Source organism: Rhinatrema bivittatum, chromosome 2 (assembly GCF_901001135.1).
Source record: "Rhinatrema bivittatum chromosome 2, aRhiBiv1.1, whole genome shotgun sequence".
Lineage (NCBI taxonomy): Eukaryota > Metazoa > Chordata > Amphibia > Gymnophiona > Rhinatrematidae > Rhinatrema > Rhinatrema bivittatum.
This window is the reverse complement of record NC_042616.1, coordinates 60310499-60334975: the sequence shown is the minus strand read 5'-3', so window position 1 is coordinate 60334975 and position 24477 is coordinate 60310499. Positions and strand designations below refer to the sequence as shown.

The window sequence follows — 24477 nt, the reverse complement described above, 5'->3', positions numbered from 1 at the left end:
TGCGTTATGCTATCGCACGGTGCGATATTGCCCTTAATTTAACTAATTCCCACCAAAAATTCCTCCCTGAACCCGCTCACCCCATAAAAAAATTTGCATTCGTGCCGAGCGCTACAGTATTTTTTGCATGCGTTAGCGCGTGTGTTAACGCCTTAACGCCATAACGCATTTTGTTGAATGATGCGGTTAGAAAGGCATGTGACTATACCATGAATTTTATCACTGAGACCTACTCATGATCTCTGTTCAAAATGTCATACTCATGACTTGACAGGTAATCAGATACCAAAATGAAGCATCCTTGAAACACAACCATTAGATGTGCAGGCATACACCAGGCGTTTCTCTTTCCTGTTTGTTCCAGGAACACCTTTGTGCTGGAGTATTGTGGCGAAGTGCTGGATCACAAGGAATTTAAAGCCCGAGTGAAAGAGTATGCCCGAAGCAAGAACATCCACTACTACTTTATGGCCCTGAAGAATGATGAGGTGCGTCAGTATTATATGACTTTAGAGCAGCCAGAAGGCTGGAGAGAAAAGGATCATAGTAGTCTTAAATAGTTATATTTGGCGAGGTTGAGAGAAGACTGGAAATCCATTGAATCCATCCTGTTTCTAACTGTCTAACAGAACATTATATGTATAATCTGTGGAAAGATCAGCAAAATATTACTGTGTGTGCTGTTGGCCAATTCTGTAGCTGTAAATGCATTCTCTTACAGCCCCTAATAACGATCAGCACTCTTCCTCCAAGCTTTGCTACTTTGACATGCTTGCTGATCCCTCAGAAAATTTCTCCAGTTAACTTTTGAAGTTGTTTAGTGTTGTAGCCATGCCTAGTTCCGCTGGCAAAGCCTTATATAATTTTATCAAAGATTGACTCAAGAAAATGTTCTTCTAAATGTAGTGAAACTGATTTATCTTTCAATCTTGGATGATGCTTTGCACGTCTGTATGTGTGGATTTCACAATAAAATGAAGAGAAAGACAACAGAGTGCAGATAACTACAGTAAAACCATATTACAAGACATTAGGTGACATTCAGCCAGTCAGATTTCTTGATTAACAGACATGTCCTCTATTCCTAATTACACTGGGCAACAAATTTTCACAAAAGTCATGTTACGGAAATGAAATTAGTCAATTCTTATACATTTCCATGTGCTAAGCACGAATGTGACTGTGAAAATGCAAAATTGGTTCTAGGTTTTTTGTAATATGCAATAATATAATTACATCTTGAACTGTATGCCAATAGCTCACTGGGCAACAAATTTTCACAAAAGTCATGTTACTGAAATGAAATTAGTCAATTCTTATACATTTCCATGTGCTAAACATGAATGTGACTGTGAAAATGCAAAATTGGCTCTAGTTTTTTTGTAATATGCAATAATATAATTGCATCTTGAATTGTATGCCAATAGTAGGAGACCTACGGTTAATACCGTTTGAAAAATGAAGTCATAGACTACGTCTTAGATTTCTTTGCTTGTCTCTTGTACACCTGTTCGGGAGCATCTCTGCGGAGTGTCCAGCAGTAGTCAGCCAGCATGAATATTTCAAATGCTCACCCTTTCTGACTGGGCTACATATAGTACACTGCTGACGTCAGCTTACTCAGCAGAAGCATGGCAGTAGAACTGCATTGCATCAGAAAATGATGTAATAAACTCTGGATGATGTGTGCATGATGGTATTATGCAATATGATGCAATATTACATCATTCTAGGCTTATTTACAATCCTACTGGATACATTTACATGACTAAACATAGAAAGTGAACTATATTAAATATCTTCAAAACGAGAGCCAATAAAAACTTTTCATGGTCATATTCGTGTTAGCACATCAAGATACTACAGAGTAGGACCTTTTTAGGTCAGTAACACCTTCATTGTTGCCCAGTGTTACCATACTGTGCTACAGGATGCACTTGAACAGTAGTTGGGTGAATCTCTTGCAGGCTTTGGGAGATTCCCCTTCCCACTATCATGTTTAAACTTGCCCAGGTAACTTTTGATAAATGAAGGCCCCTGAAATGGATGCCTCACATAAGTGTATTGTCTTTCCCATGTTGACCTTCCAGCATGTGTCATTTTCATGTTGTGGTCCTTTTGCCAAATATGCATGTGGTGACACCCCTATAACAAGAGACACCAGTTCTAGTACAATAACATCACACAAGAAGATACACTGAATGATTTTGATATATCTTTGATAATAGCTTCAGTGAATTACTCTGGGTCATGTGAACCTGTATTGAATCAGAAGATACTCTTCTAGAGCTTTCGAGGATTGCTATTAAGCATGTGCATCATTTTCCTGTGTGCCGATGGACCCGATGGTCTGAGGAGGAGGACATTCTGCCAGGTCACTGCTGCTGCCATTTAGGCTTCAGCCATTATTATGTGTCTTTTTTGACTATTCAGCACTCAGAAAAATTCTTTTCAGTCAGGTATTCTTGTTATTTATTTCACCATCTTAGTCTCATTAGTTATTTTTTCAGCAGATTTTCTTTCTGTTTAGTTGCTGCCTTGGCTCAATGCACTTTGGATCTGCTGAGCCATGTTTGTGGCTCAGTCCTGGTTTTATTTATCTTCACACATCTGCTTTCAAAAACTTCAGTGCCCAACGTGTTCCCAGATGTTCCTCATGGACCATCAAGAAGAGTGCTGTGATTGCTTGAGTAAAAACCACAACACCTCTGTGTGGAACCTCTGTGCCAAGATGCTTCTCTGAGCATTTCAGGCTCTGCAAGAAAAGCTCTGGATCTCTCTGGCCAACACAAGCAATCCATCTCAAAGCTGCCCTTGTAAAATGTCTAGGGAATCTACCAGTTCTGGAGGCCAGGCTTTATCTAGGTGGTCCTCAGTTGCTTGCACATTTGGAGAGCCCAATGGACTCTGCACTCACAGTGGTGAGTCCCCTCCAGGTCTCTGTCCTGGTGAGAAATTCTCATCAACCTGGAGCGGGGGGTTCCCTTTCAGACTCCTCCTTGCCAGGTTGTGCTCACTAGATACTTCCACCTTGGGCTGGGGGGCGCATATGGATGGCCTCCGCACAGAAGGTCGCCGGTCAGCCCAGGAGACTTTGTGCCAAATCAACTTCCTGGATCTTCGGGCGATCAGGTATGCGCTCTGGGCGTTCCAAGATCACCTGCCCAATCGAGCAGTCCTAGTCCAGACCGACAACAGGTAACGATGTGGGACATCAACGATGTGGTACTGGATCACTCCTCTGCCAGGAAATTGTCCAGATTTGGTCCTGGGCCCAGTCCCAGGGAATTCTGCTCCTGGTGGGGTCAGAGAATGTGGTGGCTGATTGCCTGAGCTGAGCTTTCCACCCCCACAAGTGGTCCCTGGACCAGGGGGTGGTGGCTTGCCTTTTCCGCCTCTGGATCTCTTTGCCGCCTCCTGCAACAACAAAGTGAGCAACTTGTGCTCCCTTCACTGGGGAACTGAGAGACCAGCCTCAGATTCCTTTGCCCACCATTGGGAGTAAAGGGCTTTCTGTATACATATCCTCCGTTTCCGCTAGTGTTGAAAATTCTCCTAAAGCTCTGGTAGGACAGGGGGACCATGATTCTTGTGGCCCCCCAGTGGCAGAGACAGGTTTGGTTCCCAATCCTTTGGTTCCCTGACAGAGAGGGCCCCGATCAGTCTGGGGACCTCCCCTGACCTGATCACACAGGATCGAGGCAGACTGCACCATCCCAACCTCCGGGCACTGACTCGGACGGCCTGGTTGTTGAGAGTTAGTTCGGGCCCTTGATCTCTCGGAGGATGTGTCTCGCGTTCTGGTAGCTTCTTGAAAGCCAGTCACCAGGACAGAGGCAGCCATGTGACCCAACAACCAAAGCATAAAGCGGGTCAGCACCCATTGGCTGCAGTGGACCAACTTCGTCAGAGATGCTAGAGCAAACACTCTGTCGTGAAGAAGGAAAGCCCGGCCTTGGGTCGTATCCAGGCAGGACTTGAAGTCCAACTGGGTTGACGGAACAAGGTGGAACTTTGGGTAGTTGATAACAAACCTGAGGGATTCCAGCAGCCGTATGGTCAAGTTGAGGAAATGAAGCACCCCTTCGCTTGTGGCCACCTTGACCAGCTACGGGGGGGGGGGGTCCGCTGTTTTGTTGAGAGTATCCCCTAGAATTTCCTTGTGGCATGCGGGTACATGGGGGCCGGAGGATAGTATTTCCTCTGGCGCTAAAATGATCTTCTGATGCCCTGATGAGAGGACTCCGAAGTGCTGGCAGAGAGATGCTGGAGAGTCTCATGTTGGTCCTTCAGCTTAGCCACAGCATCCCTCACCTTGTCCCCAAACAAGTTCTCCCCAGTACAGGGCAGGTCAGCGAGCTTGTCTTGGACCTCTGGCTGGAGGTCCGATGCTTGGAGCCATGCCAGCCTAGGGGCCCGAATGCCTGCTGCAGCAGTCTTGAAAGCATCATAGGTGGAACACACCTCATGCCTGCGACACTCTATGCCCTTCTGGGCAACGGCCAGGGGGGCTTCCTTTTGTTGTTGAGAAAGGCGTTTGGCTACCTCCTGGACCTGCTTCCAGAAGTTGCAAGTGTACTGGGTCATATAAACCTGGTAGGATGCGATATGAGTGATCTTCATTGCGCCCTGATACACCTTCCTACTCAGGGCATCTGCAGCCTGGTGTTCCTGCCCTGGAGATGCCGAAGCATGGGTACGGGAGTGTTTGGATTTTTTGAGAGCCGACTCCACCACCACTGACTGGTGTGGTAGTTGGCGCCTCTCAAAACCTAAGGCCAGCTGGACGAGGTAGAGTGCGTCTGCCTTATGGTTTACCGGCGGTATACAGAGCGGGTGCTCCCATATCCTGAAGAGTAATTCCTTGAAAATATCATGGATGGGGATAGTGAGCACCTCCTTAAGGGCATCTATGAACTGGAGAACCTCCAGCATTTTGTGACGGGCATCTTCCTCCGCCAGAAGGGGACAGACTCTGCCATAGCCCACACAGGTCAGATCCTCCGGCGTGGAATTGGGCCTCTCATCCGGAGGAGATGGATCCGAAGGGATGTCTCCAGAGTCCTGTGAGAAAGACTTAGAGGTATCATCTTCCCCAAGAATCATACGGGGCTTCCTCCTCACTGAAGTCCCCTGGGGGGCCCCCGAGGAGGGTCCCTGCCTGAGACCCCCGGCCTCTGAGCCAAAGGCACTGATGGCACCAATGGAACTGGAGGCACCAATGGCTTCAAAGGCACTGGGGGCCCCAGGAACAGGAGCAGGCAAGTATGCGTGTGGCACCGACATTGTCTTCCTCTGAGGAACCCATAATGGGGATGACTCCGAATGGAGGAGGATTTGGCGGTTGCTGAGGCATCGAGTCACCCCTGGGCGCCAGTGGCGGCTGCGTGGGCAGAACGCCCAAGAGGACATCAACTCACTCTAGCAGCGGCGCCAGCATTGCAGGGGCAGGCTTGGAGGCCAGGGGCACCAGCGGCTCAATGCCCTGAAGGGCTCGGAACACCGCCTGTTGCACCCTGCAGTCCAGCTCCTCCTGGAAGAACACCGAACAGAGGACGGAGGGAGGAGCAGGACAAGGCATCACCAGAGTGTCCCCGGAACCTCAGGGAGGCTCAGTACTTGGCACAGATATCAGTGGGGAATGTCCAGGACTCCCAGGTACGATGGAGGTCGATGCCTCCTCTCCGCAGGGTTGCTTTGTGGGGGCAGCATGGAGGAACCAAATGCTGCCCGAGCACAGCACTGTGTGATGATAGTGACTGGTGCCGATGCTTCCGAGGTTTCCCATGGTGCTCGGCTCGGTCTTTCCCTGGTGCAGAGGATGGAGATGATCCAGAGTTCCTTGAGTGTGAAGACGCTAGAGAATACTTAACTCCCGAACCGCACTCCATCGGTTCCCCCACGGTCCTTAGGAGTAGAGGTGCCCGACACTGGAGTTGAAGGGTCAAATTTTTGGACCCAAAGGATTTTTCCATTTTATCACGACTAGCCCGAAGACCCATTGTCGCAAAGATGACATCCCCGAACGTCCTGTGATGACCTCAGGCAGAGAATGCAAACATCATGCGGATCCATGATGGACGTGGTCTGCGGACACTGGGGGCATTGGCAAAAACCCAACGCCATAAAAAAGAGCCAGCGAGCAATCGATGACCGGCGGATACCGAGTACAGCACAGTTGGGAATCGACAGCAAAGAAGGTACAAAAACTTACCACACTGCTCTGAAGCAGCGACAAGGGGACCCAGCACAGAAAAATGCCGATGAAAGTTTCGAAAGAAAAGACTCGAAAGAGCAGGGCTCCAAAAAACCGCGAGGCAAAGAGCTCCGCAGAAAAGAAGAGATTGAAGAAGGATCCCATGTGGATAGTGGCATGCTCAGTGTGCCTAGTCAAAGTTCTAGAAACTTTGACAGACGTTTTCCGTGCCGGGCGCCATCTGATGATGTCACCAATGTGTGAGGACTACCATCTTGCTTGTCCTAGGAGAAATATTAATATTCAAAATTTAGCATGATACAAAATGATACAGCCTATCTAGTCTACCCATCCACACTGGTTATTCAGCTTTACAATCCCTACCATTCCTCTGCATTTATCCCATGCTTTCTTGAATTCAGATATTGTTCTTGCCTCCACCACCTCCACAGGGAGGCAGTTCCATGCATCTACTACCTTCTTTGCAAAGAAATATTTCCTTAAATTACTCTACTATGTTTGATATTTTATTTTTTCTTAATTCTGTATTTCAAGACATCTCCGGATGGAGCCCAGCATGGAACTTTGAACTCAAAGATTCTAGAGCTTTCAGCATGCCCTACCTACTGAGCATGTGCAGCTGTAGTCATCCCCTTACCCCCTAGACCAGGGGTGGGCAATTCCAGTCCTCGAGGGCCACAAACCTGTCGAGGTTTTAGGATATCCTAATGAATATGCATGACATAGATTTGCATACAACTGAGGCAGAGTGCATGCAAATCTCTTTCATGCATATCCATTAGGGATATCCTGAAAACCAGACTGGTTTGTGGCCCTCGAGGACCGGAACTGCCCACCCCTGCCCTAGTCAGAGTCCCTCAGTCCATGATATAGCTAAATACATAGAGAAACCAACTCCCAGAGGAGGCGGGAGGGTTTTGTGAGGACTAACATCCTGCTGTCCTAGGAGAGCACCTGTTACAGGTAAACATCTCTCCTAGGACAAGCAGGATGGTAGTCCTCACACAAGGGTGAATACCAAGCTACAAGCTGTCCAAGCAGGACAAAGCGGTAAACCGCACAGTGCTGGAGCACCTCCTCCATCCCACCAGGCTGGAGAAGAGTTGGGTTCTACAAAGAAAGCCAAGACAGACTGAGACACACATCCGCATGTGTAGCAGGGGAGTGATGCGAACGCAAACAGAAGCAACTGTTTATCACAGAAGACAGTACAAGTAGGGTTTCTGACAAAAACAGTGGATCTAGATCCTCCTGGATACAGGAAGGATCCAGAGATGTAAACAAGAGAGAATCTAGGACGAAAACCACACAATGTTTCCTTCGGTGTGAAAAAAAAACAACCGAAAAACAAACTGGGGTCTGAGAGCCCTCCAGAAGAGACTGTCGACCACTAACAGCCAAAGGTCTGGACAATAGTGCCTAGGTATGGCTGATAGGCCAACTGGGCAGAAGAAACCCACACCACGATTGAAAGAACAAGCAGAAAACCACGGCAGGGGCTGGGACAGACACTGCATTTCAAAGCATCAGATGTAGCTGCCTGCGCAGGACAGCGTCAAGGGTTTCAGGGGATGAGAGACAATCCCCGAAACTGACCTGTAGCCTAAAAACTCCCAAGCAGGGAGATGAGATAGGCCTGAAGCTCACTCAAAAGCACCTGTCAGAACAGGTTTATCTTTCCTGTCACAGGATCGTGAGAGTAGCAGGAAGGCCCTTTGGGCAACCTAGAGAATAAGAAAAAAACTAAGGCAGTATTGGCCAGAGAATGGCGAAAATAAGTGGAAAAATGTGATGTATCCTTACCTGCAGGTATACAGAGATATACCACGGGCATCTTAGTTTTACCTCCCATCTCCTCGACAAGCCAATCGGAAGTCGGAAGGAGTTACGAACATAAGGAGGCAGACTGGAGGACTGCCGGGGCAAGCACAAGTCTCCCAGTTGTCTGTCAACCCCAAGCGAACAACTCACTGCCGAAACCAGCACAGAATAATTCACTGAGATAGAGCACGCAGTCTTCTTGAAACAGCGGAAACTGAGAGCAAGTACACCAGGGGAGAAACTTCCCCTCCTAAGGGAGCACATGACCCAGGAAGCCTCTGTCCGCAGATGGGGTGATCCTGAAAAAGGGGAAAAACAGCTTGTATGCTAGTGCGAGCAAAGGGCAGTGCCTGTGATGCGGGGTTCTCGGCCTCCAACTCCCTCAGCCATAGACATGGCAATAAGGTGAAAGACTCAATTGCCCAGCTATGGACTGAAACTCTCCTCACAGAGGAGGGTTCCGCAGGCAAGAATGACTGACGATAGCGATCCTTAAGGAAGACGCTCACTTGAATCCAGCAGATTCCAAAGTGACTCCCGAAGAGGGGGAAACCTGGAGGGACAGGCTCCCTCATGGATAGACCTGCTGCATCTTAGAATGCTCAAGGAAGAATGGTATTCTCGACTATTCTCGGGGCTGGTGCCAGTCAGATCATTGCCATCCCTTGTCGAGGAATGGAAAATAGGGACACCCCTCAAAGGAGTGCATAGTTGGGCGTCGAGAGGGGAATCCGAAAGGGTTGATCCGGACCCCAGTCGAGTCTCCCCTTCCAGAGGGGAGAGGGAAGCAGCGGGATCGGAGCCTAGCAATCCCCCAAAGGAAAGTTGAGGCACAATCACCTATTGCTGAGGCGCCGACGCAACCAACCAACCAAAGGCAGCCAGCCTCGGATAGGGGAAGTCGCCACTGCAATCCCTAAAGGGGTCTCAGCTGAAGATGGTCCAACAACCACTGATGCCTCTCCCCAGCCCTGTCCTCCAAGGAGACATGCTGATTCAGAGGATCAGGGTTCCAGGTCAGAGAAGAAACATTTATCAGGGACAGAGCCCCAGGGACTGTTCCACAAGAACATGGTAGAGGGCGAAAGACATAGTCCTCTGCTGAGAAAGTAGAAGACACTCGAGCCACTTTCGTAATGTCCACTCACCTCAGGATCCGACCAGGAGTGCAGTCCTGTGGCTGTGGAACACAACCTGATGTGACTGCCCAGAGGGAACAATCTACACATACAGACACCAACGGCCAGGCGACAGACACAATTGGAAGCCCTCTGCTGCGAAAACGTGCTGGGTGAACTCATGATGTGGTAACCCATCCACGGATGGTGGCACACCCATAATTCTACATGCCGCCCCACAACCAAGCACAGAGTATATAATGACACCTCCCCCGCCAACGCTGCTCAGCACTATGCGGTACAGACTGATGCAGAGGCTGAGACCGTGCCGAAAGATGGCAGAACTCTAGTGTGGTTGAGGACTGCACAGCCAGGGAGAATGCCACCTGGCCCTTGGAACAGATGCCTAATCTGTCCCAACTGCACAAGCTGCAAGTCAACCCCTCAATATCTCCAGCAAAGTGGAGAGGACAGTGTGACAATGGCATCCCCAGCACCACTGGCGCTCTGGGTAAGGCATGGTGGAGGGTGGCGGTCTATGGCGTCGCCCCTTCAGTATCAGAGAATGCTCCGGGAGACCTCACCAGCCCCTGCGTGGCCATGCACTCACCTTTGATGGATCAAGGCTGTCTTTGGCCTCGAGGGCACCGCAGGCATCGATAACACAGCAGCATTGATTGTACCGTGGTCACCACAGCACTGAGTGCAGTGAGGGTACCGAGGCATCAAGTACACCGACCGTGGCAAGTGCACTGAGGGCCCCATACCAAGGGGTTGAGTGCCTTAAAGGCACTGTGACCTGAAGTGCATCAAAAGTGTGGCTAGTGGCATGCTGGGCATGCTCAGAGTGCCTAGTCAAAGTTCTAGAAACTTTGACAGAAGTTTTCCTTGCCGGGCTCCATCTGATGATGTCACCCATGTGTGAAGACTAACATCCTGCTGTCTTAGGAGAACACCTGTTACAGGTAAGCAACTCTGCTTTTTGTATGGCAAAAAAAAAGTTGTAAAATAAATGACCACAGAAAAAAAGGCCAACTGGCCCATCCAGTCTGCCGGGCAAGGATTTATCTCAGCTGCCAGCTGTAGAAGATTAAGGGAAAATGTCTTAGTTGTGCTTTGTAACTATTGTTAGGTGAGTTTGTGTGTACATGGAGTACTTTGTTGGCAGACCTGGAGGTGTAGGGTTTCTACTGGGGATCAGACTCATTTGCATAGGAGAATTGATTGAATGAGGCTAAGGAATAGCTTTAAGCTGTATTTTTAAATGGTGGGCATGAATTTGGCCATTTGATTTCTTTATTGCATAGAAGGCTCTTAGAGCCTTTTATTTTTTGTAATTTTTTTTTATCGATTATTTAAAGTTCCCAGATGTGCTTATTATGAGCAAGGTCTTTGGTCTCCTACAAATTCTGTGACCACGGGAAGGGCCGCAAAATCCAGGCCTTCCCGTAGAGCACTTTAATCGCCATGGAATCGCTGCAGGAGATTGAGGCAATGTAGCACTAACAGTGCCAGAGCATTAGGGGCAGTGGGTTGGTCCTTTTACTCTCTCTCTCTGCCCCGATCACAGCTTGCTAGGAGGATGGAGCAGCACAGCGGCAATGCAGCACTTTAAGCCGTGTGGTCCTCCTCTGCTGTCATGCCGCCAGTGTTGTCCTTAGAACCAGGCAGGACACTGTAGTTCTGCACTGTTCAAAGTGTGAGACTGGGAGCTTGCAGCAGAGGAGGAGAACGTGGTCGGAAGCACTGCATTGCCGTTGTGCTCCTCTTAGTAAGCGGAGATTGGGGTGAGGAAAGAGTGATGAATAGATAAGCTGCCTTGGATGCCACGGCCACTGCTACTGCTACACAGCCCTGGGCAGAAAAGGAGAAGAACACAGCCTGTGGCATTGCACTGCTGCTGTGCGAGTACAGGGGAGGGGGCGAGAGTGAGTGAGGAGACAATGAGGCAAGAGGGAATGAGGGCTTCTCCGGTTGTAGGAAGAGTGAAGGGGGTGCAGGGTGGGATTTGTTGAAGAGAGTGCGAGTGAGGAGCAGGAAGGCAAGAGTGAATTGAGGGGATCTCGAGTTGCAGGGCGAGAGTGTGAGTTAAGGTGAGGGGGTATTGGAGGGAAATGAGTGAGTGAGGGGATCAGAGAAAGCAGGAGAGGGAGTGAATGAAATCATCAAAGGGGGAAGCAGGAGAGTGAGTGAGCGAGAGAATAGAAAGGTGAGCAAGGGAGTTAGATGATTGAAAAGGATGCAGGGAGGTTAGTGAGTGAGGGTATCAAAGGGGCTGTGGGGAGTGAAGGAATTGTAGGTTCTGTGGGGTGTGACAGATGAGCAGAGGGGGGGGTGTTTGGAAGACTGAGAGGACTGGAGGAGGCGTGGGGTGTGAATGAGGAGATTGAAGGGAGTATGTGTGTGAGAGAGAGAGGATTGATTTTTGTCAGGGGTGGGTGGTGTGAATGGATCATTTCTTCCTCTTCTGACACTAGATCCCCCTTCCCTGATCTCTCCGCCCTCCCCCCCTGTCATTCCTTTTTCCCCTGTCCTCTCCGACCTCTGTCTGCCTTCATCCCTTATCTCTCTAACCTTCCTGCCTGAGATAGCTTTTTTATTTTTTCTTCTAAGACCCCTTCTTTCCCTAGATCCCTTCTACTTCTCCTCCAGCACCAATCACCAAGATCTCTTTTCCTCTAATAAAGAACCAAATAACTTAATTGGACACAGATGTTAGAAATTGACTTTATTTTTATAAAGTAAACAAATTATATATTTGTTAGTATACAAATACATGCAAACTTATGCAAATTTGCCACATAATTGATGAATCTTGAAAAATCTGTCTCAGGATAGAGGCCACATTTATGAGGCCAATATAGCCATCCCAATGGAGATGGTTGAAGCATAAAATTGACTGGAAATCAGGAAAGCAGTGGGACAAGCACAGATGATCCTTTAGTGGTAGGGAAGCTAGTTTAAAGCTGGAGATGAAGTAGTTATATGTGATATAGTAATTATGAAGTATGTTATATGTGACGTGATATGTACCAGTAGATATGAAGTACCAGAAGTAATGTACCAGTAGATATGAAGTAGTTATATGTGACGTGATATGTACCAGTACATGAACATCGGTATATAAAAGCCTTTAAATAAATTAAATAAATAGTTGCAACAGGGTGGGCTTTACAATCTCTAGTCATCATCCAGTTTTGTTACATGTAGTCTAATCTATTCTATTTCTTGGTTGTCTATGTATATAAGGCACAAAGTCTGCCTTATATACAAAGTCTGTTGCACTTTTTGGTCACTTCTAGATGGAATTAAGGGCTAAAATTCTGCCTATATACGTAGAAATTTAGTTACAGCTTGGAATAATTTAAAATTTCAGAAAAGTGGCATGGCTTGGGGTCGAGGAGCATACTTTTCCCTCAGTATTTTTCCATCAACAACAGATAAGAATTTGAAAATATTACAAGGTGTAGACCAGTGATGGCTAACCTATGACACGCCGAGCCGTTTTTGCTGACACGCGTAGTGTTTCGGGACTATCGAATTTTTTTTTTTAATTGGCTGCGCCGAGCCTTTTTTTTTTTATCGGCTGCGCCAACCCTTTAAAATTAGTTTTTTTAGTATCCCCCCAATGCCCCCGGGCGCATGCGGCGCAGCGACAGGCCCACGTCACCACAGCCCAAAGAAAAAGATCGCGTTTAAACGCGCTGATGCTCCTCCTCCTTCCTGTGCGGCCCCGGAAGTAAACGTTGCCGGAGCCGCGTGGGCAGGAAGGAGAGAAGCATCAGCGCGTGCAGAAGAGGAGCATCACTTGCGCTTACGGGCCGCCGCGAATCCTAAGTCGCAGCGGCCCGAGAAGAGGAAGAAGCCCGGTAGCAGGGCCGCTGCAGAGCCCATCCTGCGGCGACCCGCAAAGAGGAGGCCGAGAGGTGAGAGAGAGGCTGAGGGTCTGTAGAGGGTGGGTGGGTGTGTGTGTGCGCGCGTGTATGAGATGAGTTGAGAGATTGTGTGTGAGGACCTGAATGTTTGCAGAGACTGCATGTGCTTGAGTAAGACAGCATGTGGGAGTGAGAGAGAGCCTGTGTGTGTGAGTCAGACAGCATGTGCCAGTGAGAGACTGTGTGTATGAATGATTGTATGAGAGAGAGCGTGTGCCAGTGAGAGCCTGTGTGTATGAATGATTGTATGAGAGAGAGCGTGTGCCAGTGAGAGCCTGTGTGTATGAATGATTGTATGAGAGAGAGCGTGTGCCAGTGAGAGCCTATGTGTATGAATGATTGTATGAGAGAGAGCATGTGCCAGTGAGAGCCTGTGTGTATGAATGATTGTATGAGAGAGAGCATGTGCCAGTGAGAGCCTGTGTGTATGAATGATTGTATGAGAGAGAGCATGTGCCAGTGAGAGCCTGTGTGTATGAATGATTGTATGAGAGAGCATGTGCCAGTGAGAGCCTGTGTGTATGAATGATTGTATGAGAGAGAGCATGTGCCAGTGAGAGCCTGTGTGTATGAATGATTGTATGAGAGAGCATGTGCCAGTGAGAGCCTGTGTGTATGAATGATTGTATGAGAGAGCATGTGCCAGTGAGAGCCTGTGTGTATGAATGATTGTATGAGAGAGAGCATGTGCCAGTGAGAGCCTGTGTGTATGAATGATTGTATGAGAGAGAGCATGTGCCAGTGAGAGCCTGTGTGTATGAATGATTGTATGAGAGAGAGCATGTGCCAGTGAGAGCCTGTGTGTATGAATGATTGTATGAGAGAGAGCATGTGCCAGTGAGAGCCTGTGTGTATGAATGATTGTATGAGAGAGAGCATGTGCCAGTGAGAGCCTGTGTGTATGAATGATTGTATGAGAGACAGCATGTGACAGTGAGAGCCTGTGTGTGAGAGAGAGAAATGCATGTGAGAATGAGAACCTGACTGTGTATTTGAGGGAAGAAGATGAAGAGAAAAGAAACAGAAAAAAAGACAATATAAAAGGAATTGGCAAAAAAAAAAAAAAATAAGAAAGGGAAGGTGGAAAAAAAAAAGCCTGTGACCAACCAATTAGAAAACAAAGATCAGACAGCAAAGGTAAAAAAAAAAATTCTTTTTAGTGATTGGCACATGTAATCTTTGGGAATGTGCAAGAATAGCAACATCCCCAGTAGTCATGTGGCAGCAGTGACAGTGGCAGCAGAGGAATGAGAGAGGTTCTGAGGTTGCTGGCAAAAGAGAGGGGGGTCTGCCTTCAGTGTGTGCATGTGTATGAATGGGACTCTGCCTGGGGGTGTATGTGTGTGAATGCATGGGTGCCTGCCTGGGGTCTGTGTGTGTGAGAATGAATTGGTGCCTGCCTGGAGGATGGAGCGGGAGTGGTGTGAAAATGACTGGGAGCCTGCCTGGGTGTGTGTGTATGTGAGGGAGCCAGTGAGTGTGAGAGCATGAGTGTGTATGAGAAAATCCAGGGGAGTAAGAGTTTGGGTGGAGGGGGAGAGAGTGTTTTAATTGAAGATTTAGCCGATGAAATTCAGCAACAAAAAAGTCACTAAGCAGGTAAGGTAAAGAATTATTTGTTTTTGCTTTATTAATAAATACAGTACATATTAAAATTATAACTTTGTTATTAATTAGAGCTACAAATATCACAATTATGGATTTTTCTAGAAGTGACACACCACCCGAGTTATGCTCGGTTTTTTTATGAATTTTGACACACTGAGCTCAAAAGGTTGGCCATCACTGGTGTAGACTAATGGAAAGAAGAACTCTTAACCCAATCAGTTACCAGAGAAAGGAAAAGAAGGCAGATCAAACAAAGAATACAGAAAGAAAGACAACAAAGAGGCATACATAGACTTGCATGTGCAGGAAAGAAGATGCAGAAGGGAAGGGTGGATAGGTAGGGGAAAAACGAGAAGGATTTAGGATTTGGGACACAAGTGTTAGAGAGGGCGTGGGATATGAGGGAAGGATTTGGCAGTGGGGGGGACCCAAGGGAAAGGTTCAGAGGTGGCCCACTCATTTATTTATTTATTTACTTATTTAATAGGCTTGTGTTCTGCTGATCTGCAGTTTTCAGCGGATTACTTCAGTACATTCATAATTAAAACAATGACAGAACAGCGTTAACACAACCACATACAAGAAACATCAACAACGCATCGTATATTTCTTGACAGCTGCCTGTTTGTCGTTCATGCTTTTATGCACTTCTAGATGGAATTAAGAGCTAATACTAACTCTAAGAATGGAAGATTGTAAATTGCTTTTGTTTGGTATTAAATTGCAAAATTGAATTTGATAAGTCAGTTCCTGGAATGAAAATTTTGATTAGCAGCATATTTTGCTTATGTAGACTAGTTTCAGTGAAATTTGAGTCTGCGTTAAGATTTTTTTTTGTTTTAGATTTTCCAGGTTCCACTGTAGGCCCATGGCTTGCCGTGGGACTCTAGCGGTCTTAGGTTCTCTTGCAGACCACTTGGAGTAGTAGGGATAAAATGTCCAGTTGGTCTGCATACGAGTAGGCACTTGGTCTCTGAGTTTTTCTGTTTCAGTCCTGGAGGTGGGGGTCTCTCTAGCAGTGAAGGGAGATATTTTGTGTAGATATGTTAGGGATGTAGCCTCAGTGCAACCTCTGTCTTAATCCTGGTTCCCAATACAAGAGAGAGAGTGGAAATTTTACTCCAGTTACTTGCTGTTCCCCAGCAGGACAGGAGGATTCCATCCCCCAAGTGAGACCTATTATATGGAACTGGCGGGGGGGTGTGGCGGGGTGATGATAACCACACATGAACAGTGAAAAGATGTTACGCCTTTCCAGAAAGCTTTTGAAAGAATCTGCCTGGCACCAAATGTAGTGATGTGACTCTGGTGAAGGGCTGTCTTCAGAGAATACCTATTACAGATAAGCTGCTTTTGCTTTTAGCTATTTCTTCTCCGAACCACACTAGGGCGCCCTCAGGTCTCATCTGTTATTTCCACTAAATAGTCCATCATAGGTATTTTAACCACAGATACTCTGGTTGATTGAATGTAAGTAATTGTTTGCGTGTGGAAGACTGTATTTATATCTGGTGGTCCATTCTCCATGAGTTGATGGTGTCCTATCCGTTTTCTTTTGTGTGTGGTTCCTTTCCTTCCACATCTACTGGTACCTCCATTTTGGCTTTATACCATTCTAAGGCTTCTCCTTTGACATTTGTGCCAGAACCTGCATTTGAAGGTCTGTAAGTACTTATTTCCATGGGGAGTCTAGAGAAAATCTGTGAGATTCTTCCAGAAATTGCCATATTTCATTCTGTGACGTCTATACCATAAAAAAAGATTTTTCCACTGACCAGTTTTATTAATCTCAGGTGTATAAACAGACAGACGACTATGTACACCAACCATCAAATGGAGACCGAGTTTAACAGGCTCGCAGATGTCATTCCTTATAAGTATCCGTGCTGACACCAGTCTTCCAGTGTCTCCAGCAGACAGTAGGCCATCAATATCGTCCTATGGACTCAGGCCTGGCAGGCCGAACAGGGAAGGTTTGTAGCTCCTGAAGTGACAGCTTAGTCCTCCTTCCCTTCTTCAGCTGAGTGGGGTCCCTAGATTTTAATTAAAAAAAAAAAAAGAATAGGGATCAAACTGTTGAGCAATCCAGAACCAGGGGGCTCCCAGAAGGTTTGGGGCAACCCCCTCTCCTCTTTTGTTCCCCACCCATATCCCCTCCCCCCTTGCTGCGCCACTCCTTGCTGCCAATTCTAGATGATATTTCTTTAAGAAGTCTTTGTTTCTTCAGATGATGCAATAAAGTTTAAAAAAAAAACACAGGCAAGAAGAGTGAACAGAGGGCCTGTTTCAGTAGTGGCTGACCTTGGCAATGCAGCATTAGTGTGAGGGAGCTCCTGAGAGATTTTCTCTTCTCCGGTTGTGAATTCTTGGTTTTGATGGATTTCTGGTTTTTTGGGCTGCATTGATTAGGGTCATAGAGTACATGTACAAGATGGCACCACCAGGGGATCGCAGGAGAAAAAATGTTCTCTGCACTGCCTGCCCCTTGTGAAAGGTGCAGGCAGACAGCCCATTGAAGCCCTTCAGGGAGTGTTTTTTGGCCCACGGGTAACTGCTTCAATATTATTTTCTGCCAGTGGGAGGCTCCGCATTGGGGACATGATGAATTGAACTGGGATTGTCCTTGTGTCTCAGGAGACCCCAGCAGCCATTTTACAGCCACAGGACAGCAAAATGGTGGTCGGGCTGCCTCCTCTTAGCCCAGAGCATCTTTTGGGTGCTACTTTGGATCAGAGGTCTAGGGCTGCTGCAGCTGTAGCAGGACCTGCCTCTACACTGGATGTCCCCTCTCTTCCTGGGGCAATGATTTCACAGGAAATTTTCAGAGGATTGCAGGCATTTTGCATGGGACAGAGTGCAGCCCCAAGGACTGTCTCTTGCCTTCTAGCCTTACTATGTCTGCTCTCCTAGTGCACTCTACCCCAGCAGATTCCCAGGGGAAAAAGAAACCCCAGGCGAAAAGAATTCCCTGAGGAGAATTTCTCAGGCTCAGAGGATTCTTTGGAAGATTTTAAGAAATTTCCTCTGGGTGATAGTGAGGGGGAATTGGAGGAAGGTGAGGTTCCTCCTGTTGGAGAAAATCACACTTCCATGCTGTCTCTTTCATAAAAATGAGTTGATGACTTTGATTTTTCAGTCCCTGCACATGTTGCAGATTGTGAATGACAAAAAGGAGTACCCCCGCCCCCTCCTGAGGAGGACTCTATTATGGTCAGTTTAAGAAACTAGAGTTTCTTCCTTCTTCACCAGGCAGTGCATATCTAATTGATTTGAAATGGACAGCTCCGGAAGATAATTTTAAGAAAGTTTGTTCCCTTGCTAAGCTGCATCTACAAGTAAAGGAAAACTTTGTTTTTCCAGAGTAGATGCCTTGGTATGTTTGGCAAAGTACACCACTATCCTGGTAGAGAGTGGAGCAGCCCTTTGAGGCAGAGGTAAAGGCCTTATTCTAGGTTCTGTTCCTTTCGACTGAAAAAGGGAGGTAAAGGAGGAGAAGTGGGAGCAGGCTCCTCTAAAGCATTGCAGTGAGTTTTTGGTGGCCCTGAATCTGGTGCCAGTGGTAGGCAGCTGCCTATCTCCGTTTTATCAGAGGTGGGCCCAAATCATGACAGACCAGTGGGTCTAGAAATTGTGAAAAACGAATATGCTCTGGAGTTCACTCATCCACTTTGCAGTGCTTTTATGGTTTCCCCTTCTCATTCCATCGAGTAAAGAGAGGCTGTAAAGTCTATGCTGCAGAGACTTCTCAACTTTCACATGGTAATCCCACTGCTGAAAGGCCAGGAATGTTTGGGCCTCTACTCCATTTATTTCATGATTCTGAAGAAAGAAGGAACCTTTCATCCCATTTTAGACCTGAAGCAAGTCAGTGACTTCTTGAAGGTGGCTCTCTTCAGGATGGAAAGTTTGTGATCGATGATTATGGTGGTGCAAAAAGGAGAATTTCTGACATCTCTGGATTGACAGAAGTTTATCTTCACATTCTGATTCAGAAGGATCATCAGCGTTTCTTCTGATTTGCAGTGCTGAGTCAGTATTTTCAGTTTCATCCTTTTGCTACCTTTTGGGCTGGCAACCACTCAGAGTCTTTTTGAAGGTGATGGTGGTAGCAGCCGCGACTCTGAATAAAAAGTTTTTTGATCCAGCATAGCTTTCTGCTTCAACGGCAGGGGAGAAAGACCGATACTTCACGCATATACAGCATAGCTCTCTACCTCAACGGCAGGGGGAATGAACATAGTCTGGGTAGACAAGGACTGAATTACATAGTCTGGGTAGACAAATAAGCATGGGTGTAGCTTGCTTATTGCGGCAGTTACTACCCCTAACTAATTAAGCTAGATATTTCACTTAGATGCAGTTCCAACACTGCTCTCTACATTAATGGTGGGGGTGGAAGGGAAATAGAATCAAAAGGATACTAAGAGCCAAGAGAAACAGATAAGTAAGAGAAAACAAAAAAAGTGAGAACCAAAAGGATACTAAGAGCCAAGAGAAACAGATAAGTATGAGAAAACAAAAAAAGTGCGAAGCTTGCTGGGCAGACTGGATGGGCCGTTTGGTGGTCTTCTGCCGTCATTTCTATGTTTCTATGATTCATCCTTATCTGGACAGTTGGTTAATACGGGTGAAGTCATATCAGAGTGCATCAGCCACTTAGTTGGTGATACAATTGTTGCAGGTTTTGGGGTGTAGTGTCAATTTCCCCAATAGCAATCTTCAGCAGTCCCAGACACGAGTTTCTGGGAGCTCAGTTCGATACAAAAATAGGTTGTGTTCATCTAATGGGCCAGAGAATTCAGAAGTTGTGTGGCTAACTCCGGATGTTCGGATTAGTCAGGAATGTGATGGTGTGGACCTACCCCCAGATTCTCGGTTCTGAGGCAGTGGCTTTGGACCTAGTACTGTGGGAAAGGGCATACATGCATCCTCTTCAAAGAGTCTTGCACTCCAGGTGGAATCATTAGTCACAGGACTATTCAGAACATTTGATGCTGCCAGAGTCAATGAGACTGAGTTTGCAGTGGTGAATGGGCTGCAAGCATTTGGAATGGAGGGTTAACCTGGTGACCCCAGACTGGATCGTAATAAAGTCAGATGTCAGTAAGTCAGGCTGGAGAGTGCATTGTCAGGAACTGTTTGCTCAAGGACAGTGGATGACAGAAGAAATGAGCTGTGCCATCAACCAATTGTAGGCCAGGGCAATTTGGCTGGTTCTCTTGGAATTTTGACCTCGGACAGTAGGGTAGGCAGTCAGAATAATGTCTGACAGTGCCATAGCATTAGTTTACTTAAACCATCAAGGAGGGATACAAAGCCCTCAGGTATTGTTGGAGATAGATCTGTTTCTTCAGTGGGCAGAAGTGAATTTGGAAGCCCTGTTGGCGTCTCAGCAGGCATGGACAATGTGCAGGCGGACTACCTCAGTCGTTATGTAGTGACCTGGAAGAATGGTTTCTTCTCAGAGTGTTTGATCTGATTGTGGACAGATGGAGGTCTGCTGGATCTGAACCTGATGATGACCAGCAAGAATGTGAAGGCGCACAAGTTTTTCAGCAGAAAGAGGGGCGCTTTCTTGTCCGGGCTCAGTGCCTTAATATAAAACTAGCTGTGGAGGCACTATTGTACATATTTCCTGCTTGGCCCAAGATAGGCAGAGTACTTCCGAGCATCGCTTATCATCTGGATCTAGTGGTGGTAGTGGCTCCAGACTGATCACATTAACCATGGTACATGGACTTCAAATGTCTTCTTTGAGGCCATCCCTAAAGACTGCCATCTCACATGGAATTACTGCCCCAGAATCCAATGTTTCACAAGGATCTGGATTGATTTTGTCTTAATGTCTAGCCCTTAAAGAGGGCCTGTTTGATGAAGAAAGTTTGTTCTCAGGCATCAGTTGCTAAGCTCCTGAAACCTAGGAAGTTTTCCACTTCCCTGGTGTATTTCCATGTATGGTGTGTTTGGCATATGGAGTGTTTGAGGAACTTTCTCCGATTAGTTTTAAATGTGCCACATGCTAACTTCATGGAGTTGCCCCCTAGTCTTTCTATTATCCGAAAGAGTAAATAACTGATTCACATTAACCCGTTCTAGACTTCTCATGATTTTAAACACTCATGTCCACAGTTATCTTGTTTCAGAAATACAGACAAGCTGGTGACAAGGATGTGTATAAGGTGTGGTATCAATGAGCCTGTTGATCTCTGTCTCCATCTACTGGTTGGCATGCATAACCCAATTGTTTGAGCTGGTCTGACTGAATTCAAGGAACATAAGAAATTGTCAGGTAATTATCAGGTAAGAAGTAATTTCACATTGTTATATTTGAACTAGATGTATTAAAGTAAATGCAGTACATAAATATGTGCTGTATTGAGACATAACTTTTGTGTCTAAATAAAATTCACAATTGTACTTTTGTGTGTGTTCTCCCAGATAATTGATGCTACCCAGAAAGGAAACTGCTCTCGTTTTATGAACCACAGCTGTGAACCAAACTGTGAGACGCAAAAGGTGAGAAAAAACAATGAAAGACAGCAGATATCTTTGGATTAGATTAATCTATAAGACTAACCAAAGACTGTTTAAAATAGAGAGATATTCCCCTTTACAGTCTAGTTTTAGAAGTATGGTGGACGGCCTCCATCTGTTGATCCAGGCATCTGTCAGTCTTCCACCATTTTGCATTCTTTTATTTGGACTGTCATTTGAAGACCTGGCATTGAGGGGAAAAAAAGAATAATGAGCCCAATTTCATGTGCCCTTTTTCCTTTACGCTGTTTCTTCACCAGCCTCCCCAAATAGGATGCTTGGACAGCACAGAGCTGGAGGGAAGTCTCTAAGAATTACCTCTACCCTGCTCTTTTATCCTGCTACCTTCCCTCTCTGGAGCTCAAGTTCATTACCTCTCCAGGGCATAACTCCCTGTTGGAAAGGAGATTTGAATCCAAGTCTCTCACACCAACTTATTACAGCAAAATCATAGGTTCAACTTCTAATTTAAATGTTAAGTTATATCAAACGAGGGACTGGTTTGGATAGTTTCCAGCACCACTTTCCTTCTGGTTTGTGATAGTCAATCTTTTGTTTTGTGTTGGGTTATTTTGGTTGCTTGGTTGCTTGGGGTTTTGCCGTCCAGCAGTTCCCTCCTCTTACTTCGAGCTTTCAGTTCATTCATACCGGCCCCTATTTAGGATATGGTGCTGTGAGTTTTGTTCCACATTTTTTAAATCTTCTCCCCACTTCCATCCTTTGCACCAACAGTCCTCAGTTGGGCTAACAGACTGCAGATCCCTCCAGAATCGAGTATGTGTGCACCCCTAGCCTGGTTCTCATGTGTTTCTGATGTGCAGTGACAGAGGCTCGCCTCGCTGGGGGCTAAGAGCACTGCCACTGCAGCTTCCCTGTGCTGGTCAAAGAGCAGAAATCAGGCTCAGATCTCCCTCACGGCAACACTGCAGCCAAGCCCTTAGGCCAGTCCCCTGTATTTTAGCTATTCCAAATATTAATTTGAAAAAAAAACAAAACAGCCATTTGCCAGTTTTGTTTTTTTTTTGTTTTTGTTTTTTTTGGGGGGGGGGAGGGGGGAATTGTGAAATCCTTATTGTGATTTGTGATCCAAAAGGAAGAGATGCTAATTTTTCCCCCTTGCTACCCCTTTACATCATCAGCAAATTATAAAAATCTTTCCATTTCCAGATGTATATATAAAGAGATCAGATTTCATTCTTAATTCAGCCTTAATTGTAGCCAGCAAGATGTGTTAATATTATGTTTGTTGACTATGAACCCATTTGCTAAGTGTCCACTGTTTCTAGAGATTGTACGTACAGGCATCTTGTTTATTTATTAGAGGCTATTTGTGAAACCTATGTTTCTGCTGGCTTTTGTAACAGCACAATACTGTATCAGAATGACAGCGTTCCTAAAGGAGAAATCATACATACATTTTCAGTAACAAAATAAAGGAAATACTGGTTTTGTACTTTGCCAAAGATGTAGGTAGAAGGGAACATTTCAACTTTTTATTCATCTTAGAATTTTAAGAGATGCATTAGAAAAATGACCCATGACTGAAAACATCAGAATCTGCTTTTTTTAAGGCTTTAGTCAGATACTTGCATGCGATTCCACCTGCTTGCTCACATAGGCAAACAGCCAGACACCCTTAGTTTTAAATCTAGGAGGAAAGCAGCTGCCAAAGTCAGCTGGTGCTTTTAGACGCAGCCCTTTATTTTACATTAAAATGCTTTCCATTAGCATGGAATTCTTTAAGCTTTTGTGCAAGTGTGAGGCTCATTTTTAGATGCGTGATGGCACTAATGTTGGATATTATATTTTTATCACTCTTCAGTGGACTGTGAATGGACAGCTGAGGGTTGGCTTCTTTACCACCAGACTGGTTCCTGCAAGCTCTGAGCTGACCTTTGATTACCAGTTCCAGAGATATGGGTAGGTATTTGTGGGAGAACTACTTCTGTTGCTATGCTCTTTAAACTTGAAACATGCAGCATTTCTACCCAGCTATAAAGATACAATTGGTGAAAGTATTTCATGTGGGCCCCTCGCCATTCTATAACTGGCTCGCATCCACTCAGCTACCTCCTTCGTAAGCACTGCTTTATCCTCTCTGGCTCCTGCTCAGTGAAATTAAATTGAACTTAGCTTTACACATCACCAAATTTTAGGCTGCATTTTCCAAGCTCATGATGTAATCATTTCATGTCATAACCAGTGTGAACACAAACTTGAACTTCACAGTAAGTTTATTGCAGAGAAGTAACTGAAAAGGTAAAAAACTTCTTGTTGGAATTCTGAACCAGTTTAAATAGTGCAGGGGAACACATGGAACCCAAGTGTCGCATTTACACAGGCTTTTAATACAGGTTAATAACAAGAGAGAGTCCTAAAACAGGAGTATCTTTTAAGGAAATGCATCTTTTGCTACCTATTGAACTGCAATTTGTAATCCTGGATTGCACAGGTACAGAGGTGAAATTTCTGTGGATATGGCAAAAGTATAACACATTCACAGTTGTTCTTGATACAAAATGTGAGATTCCATTCTGTAAATATTGAAAAGTAGGTAGACTTTTATTTATTTATTTTAATTAACATTTTTCTATACCGACATTCGCACGAGACATCACATCGGTTTCCAGACAACAGCAAATTCAGCCAACAGGGCTTTACATTGTAACTGATATTATAACTGGGGGGGGAGGGAAGGGAAGGGGCAGGGAAGTAACTTGGAACTTTATGAGTATGCTGGGAACAGAGGAGGGAAAGAAGGTGGTTTATTTACAAGAAGCAGGAGTTATGTACATTCTATATACATTCTATTATGTACATTCTATATACAAGGTGAGGGAGTGGTGGGGAGGAGCTGGGGGAAGAGGGGGGGGCTAGGTTAGAGAGAGATGGGAGGTTGGGGGGTGAGGAAGGGGTGGAGGGGGGTAGAGGGGGAGGAATGAATCTAGGTGGGTGGTTGATTGGATTAGAAGAGGGGTGGGGGGGGGGAATGGAACTGGGAGGGCGGATTAAGAGTAGGCGTGCGTGAAAAGCCATGTTTTAAGTTTATGTCTAAATTTCTTTGGACAGATCTCGAGGCATAAGACTGGTGGGCATTGAGTTCCATAGCTTGGGACCAGCTAAGGAGATGGAGCGTTGTTTAGTGGAAGCGAGGTGGGATAGTTTGGGTGTAGGAGTGGGTATTGTTGCAAGGTATGGTGATCTGGTTGGTCTTGATGACTTGTGAGTAACAGACTTGTGAGTA

General features: G+C 46.0%; 1 protein-coding gene across 6 annotated transcripts in view; it reads left to right on the top strand.

Annotated features, from left to right (window-relative positions):
* The window catches only part of SETD2 (SET domain containing 2, histone lysine methyltransferase), a 384325-nt gene that overhangs the window by 133467 nt on the left and 226381 nt on the right, over positions 1-24477 (top strand). For all 6 annotated transcript variants that reach the window (XM_029588239.1, XM_029588242.1, XM_029588241.1 and 3 more), the window contains 3 exons: positions 365-488; positions 21138-21215; positions 23056-23153. In XM_029588239.1, coding sequence (XP_029444099.1) covers positions 365-488; positions 21138-21215; positions 23056-23153 — 300 coding nt within the window. The remainder of the gene's footprint in view (positions 1-364; positions 489-21137; positions 21216-23055; positions 23154-24477) is intronic.